Below are 22,164 nucleotides of genomic sequence, written 5' to 3' on the forward strand. Positions count from 1 at the left end.
AGCACCCTCTAAATACTCAATATTAATTGCTTAAAACAGGCACAAATGAAGGATACCTATTATAGTATGAGAATGTTCTCAGAGATTAATTATTCCTTTTTAAAGATCATTTCTTAACTATGCATCAATATGATTTTTTTCCCTTGGTGTCCTTGAAGGCAAAAAAGAAAAAAAAAAAAAAAACCCAGGAAAGACAAGCAGGGTTATTTTAGTACTTAAAAATTAGTATTAATTTTTCAAAAATCAAAATCCAAAAACCAGAGGTCTTAATCCAATTTACAAATCTTATTATTTTATTTCTACATCTAGTGAATTTTAACATGAATCTTTAAAGTGACCTTTTAATAATATTTGATGTCATTTACAATTAAACTTTGCTTAAATATTCTAAATTTAATACATTCCTTTTACTTATCCTTCTAATTAGCAGAACTTACCTGTATGTTTAGGATAATAATGAATCCAATGAATTAAAATTGTAAATTTTGTAAATCTTAAGTTCTGTTAAACATTGCAATGCTTTTTACAAGCTTTGTAAACCTATCTTAATCTTAAAAAGTCACAACTCTAAAATTAAAAACTCAAGTATACATTTTAAGTTGGAATCTTGAGGACAATGTATAAGATCCTCTAATAAGCCAAATTATCTTAACTATTACAAACATTTTAAGTATAAAACATAGTCAAATCATACCCAAGTTAATGCAAAATAATTTATATCATTGGTTGTTAGTTCATTATTTCTATATGTAAGGGTCAAATGAGAGAGTTATATTATCCAAGCAAATTGGAACTATTATCACAAGTAAGTTGATTAAAACATCCCCCAAACAAGGTTATCTGCTTAGTGGCTGATATTGACCACAAACTTTTGACCAAGACACCTCTGGAGCAGCCAACATTTAGAGCAATTTTTGTTGCAACAATCAGGCAGCCTGAGCCTTATTTTATGGGGTGGTCTCAACAGCCCCATTCCTCGGATTCAGGTTATATATCACCTAATACTCGAGGTTGGATTTAGTTCATTTATTTACTCCTCGATTCTACTCTTAATTGTTTCATATTTTTCCTGTTGGAAAAAATCATTCTTACAAATGTTTAATGATACCGTTTAGGTTGTGTATATCTTTTCTTTTTCTGTGTCATGCTAGTAATAGTGGTCTCTTACCATGACCACCACTCTTCTTCAGGTTACCACATGAGAGCAATGGTCTGGGTTAAGGATACGTTTCATAGGTCTCTAGAGTAAGCACTTTAATGTTTCCCAGCCTTCTTGGGCCCTGCTCTTGCATGGTATGCCTTAGCCTGTGCAGGACTAGTCTTAGATGACTTGGGTTGAGTGGCCCTGGGCTGAGAAGGCTTACACTGGGAGGACTGGGATGGGCATGGTTTGGGCTGAGTGGGTTTGGGTGGAGAAGGTTTAGCGTGGGAGGGGTGGCACTCAGTGGGTTTTGTTTGAGTGGGTTTGGGTTGAGAGGGCACAGGTTGAGAGTGTTTGACCTGGGATGGCTTGGGCTGACTCGGTTTGAACTGAGAGCTGGGTAAACATTTGCTATTGGACCTTTGGAAGGCTGGATTTAAAGACCCATCCTGTGTCTTCAGTTTGGCTCCTTGATGAGAGGCAGGCCTTAAAGGTTTTTTTGTGGCTCCTGCTGGTTGAAAGGCCTGAGGGTAAAAACCTTCAATATGGGATGTTGTTTTCATAGGTTTCCCAGGTGCCCTTGGTGGCTGTGTTCTATGGGTGTAGCCTTGCTTAGGCTGTGACTTCCCAGCTGCTTCTGCTGGCTGCAGACCCAGGGAGTGGGAGTGACCTACCTGGGAGACCACTACCCCAGACCTTTCAAGAGCTCCTGTTGTCTGTGGTCTCCTGGACCAGGCGTGTACATGCTGAGACACAGGTCTTGGTAGTCCTCCAATTGTTTTAGTCATAGGATGTCCCAAAGCAGTTCTTGAAAATTTCGTGAATCTTTCAGGTGAATAAAATCTCTGGGGCTGGAAGTACCGAAACCCAAAACTTTTACCTCGACCATAGGCCCTTGTTTTCTGAAAGGGCCAGGGACGGAACCACTTAGACCTCTGCTCTGACCAAAAGTGGGAGCCTGTAACCCAGGGGGCTTTCAAAGAAACATGGTTAAAGTTCCCTCCAATTCTGGTTGGTAAAGGACAGTTTTCCAGACGAGGCACGAATCCTGGGAGGAGGTAGAAATTCTGGAGATTCTGGCTAGCCCCAGATTCTCCAGACATCACAGCTGGATTTTCACATGAGCTTTCTGACTGACTGGGTCTTTGCTGTCTCTCATCTTTAGCTGTTCCAGACAAATTTTCACTAGGGGGAGTTTGAATCCCCTGAACGTTCTCAAAGTCTTGGTCTACCTGGATTCCCAACTCCCTGGCCAGGGAGCCCATGTCCTCCACAGACACACATCTGAGCGAAGAGGACATCACTTCCTGGAGAGCAGCTTGAAGACCCTCAATATTCTTCCCTCTCTCCCCAGGTGCCTCCCCCTTCCAAAACAGTAGCTGTGATGGCTTCAACTTCAGAGTCGTCTGGAAAAGCTGTGTCTCTTCACTCTCCTGGGCCTGGGGACTGAGGACAAAGTAGAATCTCTCGGCGGCAGCTTCTCCTAAAAACATTAGCAAGTCCCACTCCTTCTTACCTAGGTAGTCAGTGAAAAAAAACACAGCTGAGGAAACTTCCATCAAGAAACCAAACTGTGTCCAAAAACTTTCTAGATCTCCACGAAGGTTGGCCAGAGCAACAGGCTTTTGGAAAACACTAGGATTTTCCATTAGACCATCGCTATCAGGAAAATGCCACATTATCTCTACCAGGCCGTCAGAGATCTGCCGGGGAAACACCGGGCCAGTAAAATCCTGATGGAGAAAGATTTTGTGTGATTTTAGTTGGTCAGAGACAAGCAGTGTGTTGAGGATTCTGGACTTGGAGAAGCTACAGTATCCTAGGCGCACAAAAGAGATGACAGGCATCTTCATGAGAGTCAGGCACTTTTCTGTATCCCCTGTAGGCCCTCCTGAAGATTGTGCTGACCACTTCTTCACAATGCCCTTCATGGCCCCCAGCATTAAGATGCTTTTGTTGTTTTCTGCATCTGGCAGGAGCAGGGGAAGAGCAAACCGGCACTGATACATGTTTGACATGACCTCGCGTTGCAACGAGCTGTCTGAACAGAGCATAGATGCACAAAGAACATCAAAGGGATTAATGGTTTGTATGTCTCTAATTTCCAAATTCTCTACTCCAGTCAGCAGTTCCTCTTTGTTACCCTCACCCAGAACCTTGTGTCTGAGGATTGTATCTCTGGCCGTGACATCCAGCGCTTGAACTTTCATCAGGAAATTCCAGGCTAAGTCTCCTGGAGTCTCAGGTGTCCACATACATCCTCGATCTAAGGAGAATTGTTTAACGACATCTGGCAGAAGCTTTCTGCTCCTACCCATGTTCAAACATGACAGGACATCTTTAAATACCTTTTTTCTTTCTGCAGGGAAAAAGATATTCAGTGAATGTCACATTCAGAATCTAAGCTACCTTCACTGACTTTTAAAATTAGGTAATTGACTTTTTCATTGTAAGAAGATGGAATGATACAAATATAGTGAAAGTTCCTTTTTGCCAGTCTGCCAATTCCATTTTCCTTCTAAGAGATGCCAATATGTTACGTATATTTGCTTCCCATCCTTTTTCTATGCAAGTATATAGGTAATGCATGAACACAGAGAAATATATCATTTGGTTCAGTGGATGCTATTTTATTTTTACATAAATCATATTATCCTAAACAAATGATTCTTCGACTTCGTTTCACTTAATGGTATTCTTTGCAAATTCTTCTAAGTCAGTTCATACACAGATTGACTTAATTCATTTTTAGCTAATCCATCGTACTTCATGATTTGGATGGACCATTACTTATTTAACCATTGTCTACTGATGGTCATTTAGGTTTTCCAATTTTTTGGCTAATGTTTGTATGCAATGATGAAAAACCTTGCTAATATTCCATGATATGCACACGTGTATGAGGAATTCTCTAGGATGATACTGATTTTTTTTTTTAATATTTTTTAATGTTTGTTTATTTTTCAGAGACAGTGTGTACAGGGGAGGGGCAGAAAGAGGGAGACAGAGGATTCAAAGTAGGCTCCATGCTGTGAGCACAGAGCCAGATGCAGGGCTTGAACTCAAGAACGGTGAGATCATGACATGAGCCGAAATCAAGAGTCTGCTGCTTAACTGACTGAGCCACTCAGGCACCCTGAAACTGGTTTCTTTTTTTCTTTTTCTTTCTTTCTTTCTTTCTTTCTTTCTTTCTTTCTTTCTTTCTTTCTTCCTGTCTTTCTTTCTTTCTTTCTTTCTTTTTCTCTTTCTCTTTCTCTCTTTCTGGTTTTTAATTTCTTTTTTTAATATTTATTTATTTTTGAGAGAGAGACAGACAGAGGATGAGTAGGGAGGGCAGAGAGAGAGACAGAGAGACACAGAATCCGAAGCAGGCTGCAGGCTCTGAGCTGTCATCACAGAGCCTGACACTGGCTCAAACTCAACAAACCCCAAGATCATGACCTGAGCCAAAGCTCGACCCTTAACTGACTGAGCCACCCAGGTGCTCCTGATTTCTTTCTTAAATGTATCTCTTGCTACAGTTTGGAGAAATGAAAGATTTTATGTCCATTAAAGTTTCCTCAGAATTTATGTGCTGTACCTACTTTCTCCTAATCTCCCATTTCCTAATATACCTCCTAACCACTTCTTGGGAATACAGAGATAGTGCTTAGAGAAAGAAGGTCAGAGAGCACTTTTTTTTTACTCCTGGTAGTATTTACTCCTGGCAAACGAGCATAAGCTTCTTGGATCCCCTATAAAATTAGCCTGGTAAGAAACAACAGAAGTGAGAGAAAGGTATGGATTTCAAGGATTAACAAAGATAACTAAGAAATCCTTGGACAGTCTAAAAGTTGCTTCAAGTGGAATATGTGTTGGGCTAAGAAGGTAAGGGAGGAGTTGGGGCTAATAAAAAGGGTTCCCAGGGGAGGCAGTGAGAGGCTAGGTTGCAGGAAAGCTTTTAGGTCCTGCTCTTGCCTATCACCTATTTTGCCTTTGGACAACAATCCTCTGTTTCTTCAGCACAAAAACTGGTACCCACACAGCCCAGGCCAAGTACTGACAAGGTAAGGACTTGTTAGTCTTTCCTGACTACTACAGAGCTCATCTGGATACCATACCCAGAAACAACAGAGTAAACAAATCTTATACAGAGCAACAATGATACAATCAACAAGCACAAAAATTGATAAAAAGAAAAAAAGTTAAGAAGCAATAATATCTAGAACCCAATATCTGTTTGTAAACTTAAAATTTATGAAAATACCCCAGCTAAGGCAAAAAGAAATGATTTTAGCTGCCACCTACTGAAAGGAGATTCTTGAATTTGAGTCCAATGTATAAAGCCTTAGAACCCATGGAAGAGTAATAAAAACTTTAACATATATGTACTTGAAGTGTCAGAAAGAGAGGAGGGAACAAGTGGGACAGAAATATATATTTAGATAAATAATGGCTGAAGATTTTCCAAATTTGGTTAAAAAAATTTTTACAGATTCTGCAAATCCTAAGGGGGATAAAAACAAAGAAAATCATATCTAACTATATAAGAGTTAACTGCTAAAAAAAAATTTTTTTAAGTAAAAAAATAACACTTTTAGGGAACAATGATAAAATAACTGTAGACTTAGCATCAGAAACGATGGAAGCCAAAAGACAGGAATGGCATCCATAAAGTGCTGAAGGCAGAAAACCTGTCAATCTATAATTCAATATCTAGCAAAAATATCCTTCTGGAATGAAGGCAAAATAAAGACATTTCTCAATAAGCAAAAAATAAGAGAATTTCCCACTAATGGACCTACACTAAAAGAAATTTAAAAATAATAATAATAAAAATTCTTCAGGCTAAACGGAAACAACATCACATTAAATCTTAGATCTTCAGGAAGAAAGGACACAGGAAACGGTAAATATATGGGTTCCCGCCACGGGATGAACTCAACTGTAAGCTGGAAGGGAAGGGAGCTGATTGCTATAGTCTATACACAAGTTGACCTTATACAGTGCAGAGCACACAAAGCAACACCATAAGCCTTCTTGAGACTTAGACTTGACACTGTGATTTTTTTTTTGTCATGAATTTTAACATAACAAAAAACATAATGATGTTTCCCCTTTGAATCAGATACATTTGGATTTTTTTTTTTTTGAGTTCCTAGCTGCATAGACAAACAAATATTACAGAGAAAAAGACCGAGTTAGCCTCATGCCTCCAGCCAACTAGACTGGATTGGTTAGCTACTAGAATTACATTGCCAGTCAGAACTACATTATTACTGAAACTTTCCTTGACATGTTTTACTAAAGGTGCTAGATTAATTGCAAAAAATAGCCCCAATTAATGGCTTTCTGGATATATTTTGGATTTCTGCAATATTACTTTGTAAGAAGTGGTATCTATTTTTCCCCAACTCTTGAATCTGTTTTCCCCAACTCTTGAGTATGTCACAACTGTCTTTGTGTGACATACTCTGGCCAACAGAATGTGGCAAAAGTGATGGTGTTATGGGTTGAATTGTGCTCTCCCCCCCAAAAAAAAATTGTGTTGAAGTCCCCAGTACCTCAGAATGTGGCCTTATTTGTAAACAAAATCTTTACAGAGGTCAAATTAAAATGAGGTCATTAGGGTGAGCTCCCATCAAGTATGACTGGTGTCCTTACAAAAAGGGGAAATTTGAAAACAGAGACATGCACAGAGGGAAAGTGATTTGAAGACACACAGAGAGAAAATGGGCATTTAAATCCAGGAAATAACTGAGGCTACCAGAAACTAGAGTACTGGAACAGCTCTTTCCCTAATGCCTGCAGAGAGCCTTGACCCTGGTAACACCTTGGTTTCAGACCTCTGGCCTCCATAACTATGAGACAATAAATCTCCCATTGTCCTAAGCTACCCTTGTGTAGTGCTTTCTTGAGCCCTAGGAAACTAATTCAGATGGCATGAGAGTACTAAATCTAAGCCTTCTCTTCTGTCTCTTTCTCTCTCTCCCTCTTGCCTTCTCTCATACTCCTGTGTCCTCTCTGTAAGAATATGCCCCATCTAGTCCGAGAATAAGTCCAGACTAGACTGCCAGAAGACGACAGACTAGTCTATAGCCAGGTGACCACAGACACATGAGAAAACTCAGGAAAGACCAGAGGAACTGCCCAGCCAACTACAGACACATGAATAATAATACACACTTATTGTTTTAAGCAACTGAATTTTGATAAGCTCTATTGTTACACTAAATAACTGACATAGAAAAGAAGATCATACAAAGTAAACAGTAACATGCAAGAAACACATCATAATATTAGAATGTTACCTATAGAATAAGGGGAATGGGGAATAAAGAAAAAGGGAATAAAAAGACATGGGGCTTTTCACAGTATAATGATGATACTATGCAGTGAATAATTAAGTCAACCCTATACGATAAGTGAAATATGTAAATAAATTTTAAAAATTAAGAATGAGGCCTAGGGCGCCTGGGTGGCTCAGTCATTTAAGCATCTGACTTTTGATTTTGGCTCAGGTCTTGATCTCAGTTTGTGAGATAGAGCCCCATGTCAGGTTCCATGCCAGCAGTGCAGAGCCTGCTTGGGATTCTCTCTCTCCCCCTCTCTCTGCCCATCCCATGCTCATGCTCATGCTCATGCTGTCTCTCTCTCAAAATAAATAAATAAATTTTTTAAAAAATGAGGCCTAAAAATGACTATGGATTGGGAAGGTATGAGTGAGGGTGGAACAAGAATTGTGTTGTAAATGGAATATTACTCAGCCATTAAAAAGAATGAACTCGTGGGGTATATGGGTGTCTCAGTAGGTTAAGTGTCCGACTTCGACTCAGGTCATGATCTCGTGGTTCATGAGTTTAAGCCCCACGTGGTGCTCTGTGCTGACAGCTCAAAGCCTGGAGCCTGCTTTGGATTCCGTGTCTCCCTCTCTCCCTCTTTGCCCCTCCCCCACTCATGCTCGGTCTCTGTCTCTCTCTCTCAAAAAGAAATAAACACTAAAATATTTTAATTAAAAAAAAAGAATGAAATACTGTAATTTGCAATGACACGGATGGAGCTAGAGTATATTATGCTAAACGAAATAAGTCATTCGGAGAAAGACAAATACCATATAATTTCACTCATATATGGAATTTAAGAAACAAAACAGATGAACATATGGGAGGGGAGAAAATAAAAAATAAAAAAGAGAGAGGGAAACAAACCACAAGAGACTCTTAACAATAGAGAACAGATTGAGTGTTGATGGAGGGAAGTGGGCAGGGGATGGGCTAGGTGGGCGATGGATATTATTAGTAGGGCACTTGTTGTGATGAGCACTGAGTGCTGAATGTAACTGATGAATCACTGAATTCTACTCCTGAAACCAATATTACATTGTATGTTAACTTACTATAATTAAATAAAAATTTGAAAAGAAAAAAAAAAAAAAAGAATTGTGTTGTAGGTTAAATTATGTATCCCTCAAATTCCTATGTTGAATTCCTAACCCCCAATACCTCCGTGATATTATTTGGAAATAGGGTCATTGCAGATATAATTAGTAAAGATGAAGTATTAGGGTGAGCCCTGATCCAATATGACTAATGTCTTTATAAAAAGGGGAAATGCACCCCTAGAGAACCTAGAGACCTAGGGACCTAGAGAAATGCACCCAGGGAGACAAGAGGGATATTTTTACAAGCCAAAGAATGCCAAAGATGTCCAACAAACTGCCAGAAACTAGGAACAGATTCTTCTTTACAGCCTTCAGAAGTAACCAACCTTGATTTCAGACTTCTGGCCTCCAAACTGAGACGCCACATTTCTGTCGTTTATTGTTTAAGCTACCTCCTTTGTGGCACTTTGTTACAGCAGCAGTAGCAAACTAATACAAGGTGTGATGAGGAGGACATTACTCCTCTCCTACCTAGAACTGGATGATGGATCCCCACGATTTGGACTGAGTGTGAGACAATAGCTATGTTTCTTTCCCTTCTCTGCTCAGAAGTTGGTGATATTTATTTTCATAGCCAATATCTCTCCAAATGAAGCATTTCTAACATTTTGAATTTTCATTCAGAAATATTCCAATTCAAAATACCAATATAATTTCCCTTATCAAGATGATAATTTATGACTGGATCAAGCCAAGTACCAATATTTTGGGATCTTATCCAATTATTATAAGCTCCTCTCTGATTTTCACTTGAGTAGTTAGGCCCATAATCTCCATATCCCTCTGACTGGTCACAAAGGCACTAAAATGACTTAAGAGGCTTAATTTGAGGCTTAACTTGAGCAAAGTTAGTGGTTAGCAACTTATATGTACCATGGAGGTGACTGCAGAAACCTGTAAGCTGACAGTCAGTATTTATTTTTGCTTATATTGTCCATCATTTTGTAGGGCCTAGGTCTTCCTCTCTGTCAAACCCACCCATAAGGAAATTCCAAATTAGAGAGGCATAAGGAATTTCTGAGTAGCTGCTTTTCTGGTGCCTTTCCTTACCCCTTCCCCCATTGTGTCGTGGAAACCTAAAAATAAGTTGTGGCCCAACTACCACATAGTATGGCCATACCTTCCATCCTTTTCTCCTCCTCCGCTGCGAATGACATGCCAGTTTCGGAATCCTCATAACTCTGTTCTTCATCAGAGAACTGTGTGGTCTCTGAATATGCAGCGCCCTCTTCGCCATCATAAATACCGTGCTCTGAGTCATTATAATCCTCTTCTTCCACAGAGGTTTCTCCATCTTCAGAGTGTCCAACAGATTCAAAATATTCCTCTTTTCCTAAGTACAAAGAATCATCTGGCTCCTCGTATCTCTGTCCATCCTGTAAATACTCAATGGTTGCTGGAATTTCGTATTTAACGTTCTCAACTAAATGTGGCAATATGCCTTTTGGTGTGTTGTATTCCTTCTCATTTTCCCTTGAGGACCAAGCAGCTTCCTTAGAAGTAGTTTTCGTGTCCCTGAAGCACTCAGAAATTCCCACATCCAGGTGTTCTTTCTCTTTGAAGGACACTGTGATTTCAGGATTCTCGGGCTGTTTCTCTCCGGAGGAAAAAACATCTTCTGAATTCTTGCTTATCCCGATAGCTTGAAGAGGTTCTATATTCTCATGTTTTAAAAATTCTGAAAAGCACAAGAAAGTTGGGGGGGGGGGGTATTTTGTTTTTTCAAATTAACAAAAAGACCTCGAAGCATCATCTCTCTTCTTTATTTCAAAACTGGAGGATAAGAATACCTAGCATCTCCCAGACAAATAACAAGTCAATTGTCATTCTTTCTCTCACTGGAAAAAAATCAGATCACATTCCTACCTTGCTCAAAAGTTTGGCTCTTCATAGCAAACTCAAAGAGTACATGAGCGAAACAGAAAATTTGAATCCTATGAATAGTGTGCTGACTTGTGGATTTACTGTGACCCAAAACCAAGTCAGATTTCCTAGGGCCATTGCTGATGAAATCTGATCCTAATAATTTCTAATTGGGAAGCAAATAGCTCTAATTTGGAATAGTAAGTTCTAGAAATAATAATATCTATTTCTCTAAGCACATGGGTCTTGTCCTACATTACAGACTGTTAACATGAACCTTCTTGGCTGAACCTCTACCTCTCTAATACCTCTTGAAATAATCTTCAATATTTTTTAGATTTTTAGAAAAAGGAGCTACATCTGTCTCTGGTAGTAATGTACAGAGTCACTAAAAAATCCATTCTGGAAGAATTACTCCCTCATCTGCCACTAATTATCTTTAAACATTGAAGAATTAGCATTTGAATTGTTTCAGAAGGGTAGGCTTCTGCAGGTATTCTTATCACAGAAAAAAAATGAAGTTACTGATCCACCATATAGGTGTGCTACAAAATCACTTTTCTGATATGTCCAAAATGGCTATACTAAGTGAAAGATGCAGCATTTGGTCTTGGGGTTGTAAAATATCCATGAATTTACTTATTGAATAATAAGCAGTTTATACTAGCACTAAAAAACTGCAAGTTTTGGATACAGTTTGAACAAAAACTTATCAATCCCCTAAACCAATAAAATACATTGTTCTCTGCTTTTAAAATCCTGGACACTTTTCCCCTTTTTCATATGCTAGTGAAAATTATCTCCAGTAGAAAGACAAATGAAAACAAAAGGCAATAATGTTCTTTTTTCAGGGAATCTGCCTTGTCACTCTTACTCTTAGCCCCCCAAAAAGTACAGAAATCCAACTTACCGTTTTGTAAGCCACCAACAGTAGCTGACTCTGGAAAAGTACTAAGTAAACACTTGAGAAAATGCTGACAGCTCACCTCTCCCCTTTTCTGTACCAAAATTAACAGCTTTCGACTTTTCTTCCAGGGATCTGTAACATTCTCCAGAGTCTCATACTCTTCCTCAGAAATCAGGCCCCGAGAGGTTAACGAATCTAAGACAGAATCAGGATCGTGTTGGAGGATTTCAAGTAACTTTTTTCGTTCTTTTTCTATGATCTCTGAAGGAACACTCCTGGCAGCCATTGTTCCTGTGTCCTCTAGACCAGGAAATGGATTTTGAAACCGTTCCAATAGTAAATAAATACAAGTTAAAAAAAATGGCAAAGAGTAATTCTATTCAGCAAAGATTAAACAGGTCAAAGATATCTAGCATTGGAGAGGGCAAGTACAAACAAGTGGGGGGTGGGGAGTGGACCCAGCCCTAAACCCAGCCAGGTCTGCCTCCCTATAGATTATTTATCTGCTCTTTTGCTCACTTGACTCGGTCTCATTTTGACTCAGCCCCAGTGTCAATTCCTCTGAGAAGTCTCTCCTGAAATTTAGTTTGGACTAGGTATTCCCTGCTCTGAGCTCTATTCGTGATAAGAATGCATTGATTAACTCTTTCTGGAGAGAAATCTGGCAATATGCAGCAATAAATAAATAAATGCTGATAGATAAAAATACAAATTAAGGGATGCCTGGGTGGCTCAGTCGGTTAAGTGTCTGACTTTTGATCTCAGCCGAGATCATGACCTCAGTTCCTGAGCCTCATGTCATCAGGTTCTGTGCTGGGCACGGAGCTTGCTTGGTATTCTCTCTCTCCCTCTCTCTGCTCCTCCCCTGCTTACACACACACACACACTCTCAAAATATATAAACACTTTAAAAGTAAAAAATAATACAAATTTATACCTTTCAACTCAGCAATTTCACTTCTAGAAAATTTCTTAAGGAAATAATCAGACAAAGGCCCAAAGATACATGTGTAAGAATCTTCATGACAGCATTATTTATAATAGCAGAAAAATTTTAAATAACCAAGATTTAAATAAAGTGGGCATTTGTGGAATAAATGTTGATACATCAACAGTGAAACAGAAAAGAACAGCTTACAAGGACCAAAGCAGGGCATCTGTCAGGCTTAGTAAAGCATGCGACTCTTGATCCCAGGGTCATGATCCTGATCCCCACTTGGGGACAGAGTTTACTTAACAAAAAATATATACATAAATAAGTAAAAAGGATGAAGTGAGTTATACATATTGACAGCTAGTAATAGCCATGATATATCATTATGAAAGACAGCAAGTTAAGATTCCATTTTTGTTTAAAAAATTAAAATGTGCATAGCATACATATATTATATGCATATGTAGATATAGATTTAAAAGAACACAGTCAGGAGAGAGATAGCCCAATGGTAACACTGGTTAACTCTGAGGATATGATGACAGAGGAATTCATACTTTCTACTTTAAACACTCCTGTTTATTTTAATATTTCATAGTTTTTGTTTTTATTAGCAGACTTCATTTTGATTTTTCTAAAAAAAAACTACCTGGGTGGTTTTTATTTATAGGTATGTAGTTCACAAGAACCTGAAAACAAAACAATTTAAATAACTATCAACAGGATACTGGATACATAAACTCTAGTGTTGCATTAACAGTATACACCATTCAAAAAGAATGACCTTCAGCGACCCAGAAGATAACCATATATTAAGGGAAAACTTTAAGTCCCAAAAGATTATACGCAGCAAAACACTCTTTTTAAAAGTTGAATGTGTACCTGGGTAGCTCAGTCAGTTGAGCGTCGACAGCTCTTGATTTCGGTTCAGGTCATGATCTCACGGTTCATGAGTTTGAGCCCCATGTTGGGCTCTGTGCTGACAGTACAGAGCTTGCTTGGGCTTGGGATTCTGTGTCTCCCTTTCTCTCTGCCCCTCCCCTGCTCACAATCTCTCTCTCTCAAAAATAAACATTTTTAAAAAACATAAAAAGAAAAGTCAGCAGTAATTTCATTTACTACAGGTGGGGGGAAAAGGAGGGCTAGTGCCAAGTTCTGGTGGTCAAGAGCCTTGGATTGTATCAGAATCATGGATGCAGTGTTTACGTAGTCTCCATCATTCTCTGCTGAAAGGCAACATGTCATAGAGCAAATACCTAGGTAGCAGCATATATCATGTTTCAGAAGTTCATTTACTCCTGACCTAAACATGGCATTTGGACTGGAACCTGGAGGTTCTGAATTGGCTTTGCAGAGCTAAGGGTTAACCTGACTAGGACCGAGATAGCATGGAATCAAGCATACCAAAAACAACTACTTTACATCAAAGAGGAAAAATATTTCACTTTCCCTGTCTACAACTGGGAGAGCAAAAAAAAGAATCTCACACAGTGCCAGTCATACTGCTTTGGTTCCTCAGTGGTTGCCACCTGCCCTACCTTTTCTAATCTCACTTATTCGGACACCTGTGCTAGGCAGAATGCCACCCCCCCACCCCCCTGTCTATGTCCTTATTAACACAACCTATAAATATGTTAGGTTACATGGTAAAGGACAATTAAGGTTGCAGATGTAATTAAGGTTGCTAATCAGCTGATCTTGAGCTAAGGAAGTTATCTGGTGGGGCCAATGTAATCACAAGGGGCTGTTAAAAGATAAACCGAGGCATATTTAAATTTTGAAGAGTTTTGTTTGAGCCATTCTAATAGGGCAGTGTCAAACCAGAAGTGGTTAGGAGTCTCAGACTTCAAGAGCCTGGGAAAACAGAAAGTGCAGAAGCAAAGAAAGGCAAGGACTTGATTGGGTGTAACTTTAAGCCTAGTTAGTTTTAATTGGTTGTCCTTAGTGGTTTTGTGTTTGTTTTTTGTTTGGTTCGTTGTTTTTTTAAGTCCTCTCTACGCCCCACTCAAGACCCTGAGACCAAGAGTCGGGTGCTCTGACTACCAGGCACCGTCTCCTTAATGTTTTGGTTTCCCAACGTGGAGGCATTTACAGGCTTAGATTTGTTTGCTTACGTAGGTCCCCACGGCATTAGAGCCACCTCAGTGGCTGTCACTTGTGAGATATTAGCAAAGGTAATGGAATAACTGCTAGCAGAACAAAATGAACTCTAGAAATCAGACATTTAATTTGAACATGTTAACAGTTGCTGTTTAAGTACTAGACTCTTTTCTAGGGGCTGGGAACAAAAATGTTCACAGGGCAGTCTCTGTCCTCGAGATAGTGGCAGGTCGGGGATGAGGGGTCAGCAGCTAAGGGATAAAGAGGAGGTCAACATTTAAGTGCCCAGACTAAACTGCAATTCCAGGAACTTTCTGCATTAGGTGCTGTTTCTTACTACGGTTCTAGTAAGTTCCTACAAACTCAAGAGGCTTAAAACGAAACAAATTAGTGGTGCCTGAATGGCTCTGTCTGTTGAGCAACAAAATACTGATTTCGGTTAAGGTCATGATCCCAGAGTAGTGGGACCACGCTCCAGGTTGGGCCCTGAGCTGATCCTGCTGGGGATTGTCTCTCTCCCTGCCTCTGCCCCTCTCCCCCACCCTCACGTGCTCTCTTAAATTTTTTTTTTTTTAAATAATAAAAGTGCTTAAGTACAGACTGCCAGGCCCTACCTAAAGGGGCCAAATCAGATTTCCTCACATCAGGGTGCAGGAAACTACATCTACAGGTTCCCTGGACACAATATAATTTTAGATCAAAATACTTGCCACTAAATTACTACAGCCAGAAAAAAACATGATTCGCCTTTGTTTTTAGATTCAGAACCCAGCTCTTCAGAGGCCGGTCGGTGTTCTCCATACCGCTGACGACCTCTAGGGAAGAACCGGCTCAGCCAAGAGCGTCTAGCCAGAAGCGCTAGTTTCTCCCAGCTGGGGATTCCAGTCCCATCCCGAACCCAACACCTCACGTCGGTAGCGCAGGGTCAGCACGGGCACCCCTAGATTCCCCACTGAAATCTGCGGTGTGGCCACAACTCTGAGAACTCAAGAAGGTGGAAGAAAACGAGCAGGCGCACAAAGAACGCAGCTCTGGCGTGAACGTTGCTCTCGGCCAAGGCGGGTCCACCGAAGTCACGCCCATTCGGACACCAGGAAGCTGTGAGCCCTCCCGCCACCCGGCCCTGAAACCCTTATTGGCTCCGCCTGGCTCTGGATCCTCCTCTAGACCCACCCACACTGCGCTACGGGCGTTTGAGAACGGTGCACCGGTCCCGCCGGAAGTACTTGCCTGGGCGGAAGCTTCTGAGCCACCATATAGCGGAAGTGCCTTCTTTTCCGGCCTCTTTGGTCTCGGTTGCGGAAACAAGATGGTGAGTTTCTTTCAAGGGTTTCTGGAATCGCCTTCCATCCTCATCCTCTGCGTTGTCCTCCTTGCCATCCTTAGGGGGTCGGCAAGGTTCCTGATAAGGGGAGCGGGTGGGCAGCAACGGGGCCAGTAGAATGGCTCCTAACTGTAACTGGGGTACTCAATCTGCAGCCGTGGAGCAGGCGCCAGTCTCGGTCCCTTGCTCCCTTTGATTTTGGGGGAACTCCCACAGCCCTGTCCTCGGATGAGAACTGGAAAAAGAAGCATGTTTTGGGAGTGTTTGGCTCTATAAGCAAAGGAATTCATTGAAGGGGAGACCTGGCAGGAGCTCTTAGATTTTGGGGGTCGGAATATGTAGGAAAACCACCACCTTATTTCGTCTTGCGACTTGCGTTTTTTTTTCTCTTAAAAAAAAAAAAAAAAACGTAGCTGATTTCAAAATACAGCAACTCTTGCAGAAGGCTTTAGGTAACGTGAAATGCTGGTAGTTAATTTAGCGTTTAAAAAGTTAGAAGCTTCCGCTGCAGTTTCAGCCGTAGATTGTCTTTAAAAATCTTAAAGAGTTAATTTTCTTATCTTGAAAACATCGGAATTCATATAGAAATTATTAGATCAACGAATCGTTCATCCCCTTTGCAGACGAAGGGGACGTCATCGTTTGGAAAGCGTCGCAATAAGACGCACACGTTGTGCCGCCGCTGTGGCTCGAAGGCCTACCACCTTCAGAAGTCGACCTGTGGCAAATGTGGCTATCCTGCCAAGCGAAAGAGAAAGTGTAAGTTGATTGATGTTTCAACACAACTGTGTTAGCTGTTGGAAGGGATGTTAATAGTCTGTTTGCGTTGTACCTAAGTGGGCATGGCTTTGGGCAGTACTTGGTACTTAACGTAAAAGTGCATCTGTATGTGGACGAAGTGGATTTAAAAAACAAGGCACTTTTTAAGTATATTGACCGACAGTGCGTACAACGTGTGTAGGAAAAACCAGTTAGAACCTGACCTGAATTTATGTTTTAGATAACTGGAGTGCCAAGGCTAAAAGAAGAAATACCACTGGGACCGGTCGAATGAGGCACCTAAAAATTGTATACCGCAGATTCAGGTACAGTTTTTGTGTTTCTATCCTAATTGGTTCTGTGAGCTTAAACAAGAACCTCTTTATCTACTGTAAACTAGGGATACTACCCTGGTTGGTGGGAATGACTCATTGGAAGGTTTTTTTTGTTTGTTTTTTTGCTGCCACTGTAAACTTCAGATCAGTTAATCTGCATTTTGTTAATCTTTCAGTGAGCAATAGTATAAGCTATAAACATGGAGAGTGATTTGAGCTAGACTCCCTCAAATGTAATAATACCAGGGATAATCTACATCTTTCTCACCAAAATTTGTCAGGACAGTAGTGGTGAATGAGGCTGGGGTCAGGCCTTCACTTCTGTGGCTTTGAGCAAATCTGCTATAGAAAACTGTCATAGTTATTGCATTAGTATAGAATGAAAGATACCTTTCTGTCTTGTCAAAGCCAGGCTTTAGAGTTAGAATGCAGAATTTCAGCTCCAACCTGGACTTTCAGAGAAACTGCATTTTAACGGCATCTTTTAAGGTGTCTTAGGTCTCAACTAAGATCATTCTTTGTTGGGGAATCCCTGGCCTTTGCCCCCTCAATTCCAGATTTTCTAATTTTAAAAGATAACAAGGAATTTTGAGGCTTTGTAAACACTACACACTTACATGTGTTTGTGTTCATGTGCTGAGATGACCTTTCTTTGCCCTTAAAAGCATTGTACAGTAGTGTGGGCTTAGCATTGAGTGGTCTGCTAGTTTAATGTCCGTTTAAGAGCATGAACTGATCAGAAGTCTTTAAAAGGGGGATAACTACAGCTGTTGCAGCATCCAGTTCATCTTAAGGATTTCAACGATTAGTCACACAATAAATGTTCTGGTTTTAAAAAATATGTGGTGTGCTAAGGTATTTTTAATTGCCTTAGTGTGTATGCATATTAAAAGTTAAAAATGTAAAGCATAGTTAAGCAGTTTAGAAAATATCCGCCATTAAACCTGCTCCTTTTTTTGCCTTGGTTAAAGGATACTGCCTAATAGCCTAGGGACACATTTTCACAAATAACCTTAGGGCTCTTAATCTGGAGAGAAGTACTGGCCCAGTGATCAGTACAACCAAATAAATTGTTGACCTTTTTTCCAGTTGCAGTTAAATATATGCTTAAAATGGGTGATTTGATGCAGAAGTAGTAAATAAAATGTTGCAGCTTATCTGTGATGTTGTAAAAATAAATGTCTGAACATATGAATTTAATACTGATTTCAGCATTCAACTGAGATAAGCTCATTTAAATCTGTATTAGTAAAAGTTGAAATGTAAATATTGGAGTTGCTGAAGTAATGGTTTTGTTTTTAACATTACGCAGGCATGGATTCCGTGAAGGAACAACGCCTAAACCCAAGAGGGCAGCTGTTGCAGCATCCAGTTCATCTTAAGGATTTCAAGGATTAGTCACACAATAAATGTTCTGGTTTTAAAAAATGTGTGGTGTGCTAAGGTATTTTTAATTGCCTTGTAGTATCAGTGAATTACTGTAGGATTGGGGATAGGACAACTTAATATTAGAGTTACTTGTTAAGTTACTGTTCTGGGGCACTAGTTTTGACCTGGGTTGTCTTCAAGCAGACAACACTGGAAGATAATGGAAAGAAAGTATGAGTACAGCAGAGCTCATGTGACATACATGGATATTTAAAATGTTAGAGTAAATGAGAAAGCGTAAGTGCTTTTAGTAGCCTTTATCTGCTATAGTCTAATGATTGGAGAGTGGTCATTAATCCTATGTGATAGGATTTGGAGTACCAGTGAGAACGTGAAGGACAGGTGTTGAATGAGTTTTGGAAAGGTGATGTTAGCTCATAGAATCTCCAAAACGGTTGGTTGGTGTCTAGTATACAGGCTTATGTGTTATTTAAGGTGGCCAGCTGAGTGAATACCTGAAGCTACTTGCTAGGTGGGAGTCCAAAACACTTGGGTGGGTTAAGAGAAAGTCTGTAGGGCCATATGCAAACACAGTGGATTGAATAGAAAGTAAAGGAAAGCGAAATATGTAAACGTAGATTTGTGGACAAAAGGCAATGATAAATAAGGTCCCCAGGAGAATTTTTGTAACCCTCAAATGATCATTGATCTTTCTGTGTTAAAGTGCTCTGAAATTTTTTACCATGCTTTCCCAGCTCTGGTGGTTTATTGTCCGTTATTTGAAATGTGACAAGGCCGACTTGGAGTGACAGCAGAGAAGATTAAGTGGAGCACAAGTGTTCGAACAGTCACCATAAAATAGAGTGGTCAAGTACTGTCTAACTTACAGCTTTCATTGATTGCAACTTGACCTGTGGAGGATGTTCATGATCTTCAGTGCCTCGCTAACCTTACTTTACTGCACCCTATAATGCTTTGCCAGGATACTAGCTAAGTTTTGCCCTCCTGATTTTCTCTTTAGCTCCTAACTCATACTTCAGATCACAGCTTACACTCAATTGTACAGGAGCCCCTGCTGATAGAAACCGATATTGGGCTTCCTGATACAAGATCTGAAATGACAGAGCTCTGTACTTTAGGGATCTATTAAGAGTATGGTTCCTGGAGTTTGGCTGTCATCATTTGTTAGTGTGATTTTCCTAACTTCAGTGCCTCTGCTCACTGGTAAACTAGAAGGCTAATGGTAACTTTCATGTGTTTGTGAGCACAGTCAAATAGTTAAGCAAAGGTGCTTTTACAGTAGACAACTGAAAATAATTAGGTTCAAGTTTATGAAATTGCTTTTGATCTAAAACCTATAGGTGGTCCTTGAACAACCAGGTTTGAACTGTCTCAATAAATGCAGTATAGCACTACAGACATCTTCCTGATGATTTCTTCACATTATATCTAGCTTGATTGTAAGAATATGGTGTATGATACATATATAAAATGTATGTTGACTGTTAACTAGTAAAGCTTCCTGTCCATTGTTAAGTTTGGGGGGAATTGAATTTACACGTGGATTTTTGACTGCATGGTACATTTGCATGCTAACCCTCCATCGTTCATGGCTTAGCTATACTTCGGCTTGAGAGAACTGAACTGAAATAATCTGACTTGATTGCAAAGTCTTTCTGAAATCTTCCAGTGTTACTGCTAGTTGGTTCCTGAATGATGGAGGGACCCATTAAGATAGGTAATGGCCAGTATAGAATAACTAGGCTTTGAGGCAAATGAGCACTGACCTGAAGACCTGTGGAATTAACTGAATACTAGGTCAGGAAAAGCATTGGTGCAAAGGGGAAGGGGGTGTGGGGACTGGTGGGCAGGGATGCATTAACAAAGGCCTGTGTGTTGGAGTATAAGGTGAGCTTACTTCATTTGCCAATGCGTGTGACCCTTAGCACAGAGTAAGTTTTGAAAACTACTCTGGCTCCGTGGTAATTCTCCCCACAGACCATGGAAGGCACATGGACCAAATGAAACCGCCCTGATGAATTAAAAGTGATTTTAAAGCCCAGGGAGAAGCAGTGGGAAAGAGATGGGGCTGGGTTGGCACATTCTGAAGAGTGCAAACAGGTGTATTCAGTTGAGTCAGTTTGCAGAAGTTCATGTCTGATGAATTGGATGATATCCTGAGGATTGGTTGAGGTTTGGGCAGTAGGTCCCAGTCTGACAAAAGATGCCCCACTTAATTCTATTGAGACCGTAAAAGGGACACCTGAGCCACCTAATCACCTTGCTGAACTGCTGAGGAATTTGTTTCTTGGGCAGAGGCTACTCAGGACCAGATGAGTATCACCAACGTGTGGCTGAAATGAGAACCAGAAATACTGAGTGCCTTGTGTCATGTATTATTTGCTTGGTCCTTTAATCACAGATAGTGTGGTTTGTCAAGAGAGGGAAGAATCTAGAGGTGTAAGTAAGCTGTGAGCAGATGAAGAAAAGTTTCAAGTAGTAATTAAAGTGCTAATGTAATGAGAAGTCATTGAAGGTTTTGGACCCCCCCGTGGCACTAAGGTTAGTTTTCATTATCAAGATAAATGTGGAAGGTGGTGATGTGGATGTCATGAGTCTTGAAGCTGGAAAATCAGGAAGCAGGTTCTGAAATGGTGTGAAAATCATGAGAAGTGGGCTAAGGTAGTGGCAGGACTGGCTGTATTAGGGAGATCTCTAACGAGAATATCTAAATCAAAGGGAGTTTCCAGCCCCCCTCCCATTTCCTTCTGTAACAGGCTGTGTGAACATTCCATGAGATCATATATGCAAAAATATTACCAGGGAGATAGGGATCTTTGATGACAGTTTTCTGGCCATGGCAAAGAGGTGATTTGTTCATTTCACTGAGGAAGTAGAGTAGAATGGAGGCAAGAGGGGGAAACACTAAACTCGGGTTTTGTTGCAATGCCTCTGGGACATCATGAAGTGTTCAGAAGGAATTGAATAAACCTGGTGGCAGTTCTAGTTAGAAGGCTAGGCTGGAGGGGCGCCTGGGTGGCTCAGTCGGGTAAGCATCCGACTTCAGCTCAGGTCATGATCTCACAGTTTTGTGAGTTCAAGCCCCGCATCGGGCACTGTGCTGACAGCTCAGAACCTGGAGCCTGCTTCAGATTCTGTGTCTCCCTCTCTGCCCCTCCCATGCTCATACTCTGTCTCTCTCAATAATAAATAAAATTTTTAAAAAGGTGGCTAGACTGGAGCTCTATAGTGGAAGTAGTGAACTTAGAGTTGTGAAAGGGAACATATTTTAGGATGCCTAGGCAGCTCAGTCAGTGGGGATTCCCACTCGTAATTTCAGCTCAGGTCATGATCTTGCTGTTTGTGGGTTTGAGCCCCTCATGGGGGCTGTGCAAAGCCTGCTTGGGACTTCTGCCTCTCCCCACTCACTGTCTCAAAATAAAGAGGGGGACCTATTTTAAAGGTTAGAATGGTGAAGATAATTTCCACAGAGATGGGAGGTGATGGTGAGACCTAGTGGCCATTTAGAAATGATGGATGCAATTTCTTGACTGAGGAACTTCAGTAGCCATCCTTCAGACAGTAATGGTTGAAACTGAAAAGATACAAACTCAAAAAAAAAAAAAAAAAGACGGTTTAGAGAGGCTCAAAGAAAGATGTGGGGAAATGTCCATATACTAGAGAGAGTAGTTCATTCATTTGTTCACCATACAATCTGTGTAGTAATGTTCATACTATGCGCCTTCCATGTTAGAGGTGCAGTGGGAACAAAAACGTGGTTGAAGTTGACAGTCAACTCCAGTGTTTGCAGAATAATGAACCCATGAACTAGGACAGGGTTGAGTCAGAAAGAAAGGGGATTATTTGACAGGCCATTCGATCACCTGGCTGAGGTCAAATAGAATGAAGTGGTGGTGGGGGGGGGGGGGTGTTTTTGAGAATGAAGATTTTAAAAATAAAGATTTCCAGATATGGCAAAATTTGGGTTAGTGTTTACTTTCCATAAACTTTAT

The 22,164-nt window shown here is 40.4% G+C and overlaps 2 protein-coding genes and 1 non-coding gene across 3 annotated transcripts; 2 read left to right on the forward strand and 1 right to left on the reverse strand.

Annotated features, from left to right (window-relative positions):
• Positions 1–533: 533 nt before the first annotated feature.
• CARD6 (caspase recruitment domain family member 6) lies at positions 534–12,033 on the reverse strand. Its single transcript, XM_042951299.1, has 3 exons — positions 11,335–12,033; positions 9,682–10,239; positions 534–3,500 (listed from the first exon to the last, which is right to left on the reverse strand). The coding sequence occupies exons 1-3, from the start codon at positions 11,615–11,617 to the stop codon at positions 1,255–1,257; spliced, it is 3,087 nt and encodes a 1,028-aa protein (XP_042807233.1). The 5' UTR covers positions 11,618–12,033; the 3' UTR covers positions 534–1,254.
• A 2,568-nt stretch (positions 12,034–14,601) lies between these two features.
• RPL37 (ribosomal protein L37) lies at positions 14,602–18,211 on the forward strand. Its single transcript, XM_042903093.1, has 5 exons — positions 14,602–14,634; positions 15,357–15,677; positions 16,313–16,448; positions 16,690–16,774; positions 18,096–18,211. The coding sequence occupies exons 1-5, from the start codon at positions 14,602–14,604 to the stop codon at positions 18,163–18,165; spliced, it is 645 nt and encodes a 214-aa protein (XP_042759027.1). The 3' UTR covers positions 18,166–18,211.
• LOC122203013 lies at positions 17,935–18,014 on the forward strand. The gene has a single exon (XR_006195017.1). It is a non-coding gene; the product is annotated as a small nucleolar RNA SNORD72 (small nucleolar RNA).
• Positions 18,212–22,164: the final 3,953 nt, after the last annotated feature.

This window comes from Panthera leo, chromosome A1 (genome assembly GCF_018350215.1).
Source record: "Panthera leo isolate Ple1 chromosome A1, P.leo_Ple1_pat1.1, whole genome shotgun sequence".
NCBI lineage: Eukaryota > Metazoa > Chordata > Mammalia > Carnivora > Felidae > Panthera > Panthera leo.

Excerpts from the sequence above, each read along its gene's own strand:
- CARD6 (XM_042951299.1), bottom strand. The coding sequence starts at position 11,617 with ATGGCTGCCAGGAGTGTTCCTTCAGAGATCATAGAAAAAGAACGAAAA. Across the intron at positions 10,240-11,334 it reads TGTTGGTGGCTTACAAAACG|AATTTTTAAAACATGAGAAT; the intron begins GTAAGTTGGATT and ends TGTGCTTTTCAG. Across the intron at positions 3,501-9,681 it reads GGAGGAGAAAAGGATGGAAG|AAAGAAAAAAGGTATTTAAA; the intron begins GTATGGCCATAC and ends TTTTCCCTGCAG.
- RPL37 (XM_042903093.1), top strand. The coding sequence starts at position 14,602 with ATGAGGGGTCAGCAGCTAAGGGATAAAGAGGAG. Across the intron at positions 14,635-15,356 it reads AGCTAAGGGATAAAGAGGAG|AAGGTGGAAGAAAACGAGCA; the intron begins GTCAACATTTAA and ends TGAGAACTCAAG. Across the intron at positions 16,449-16,689 it reads TGCCAAGCGAAAGAGAAAGT|ATAACTGGAGTGCCAAGGCT; the intron begins GTAAGTTGATTG and ends TTTATGTTTTAG.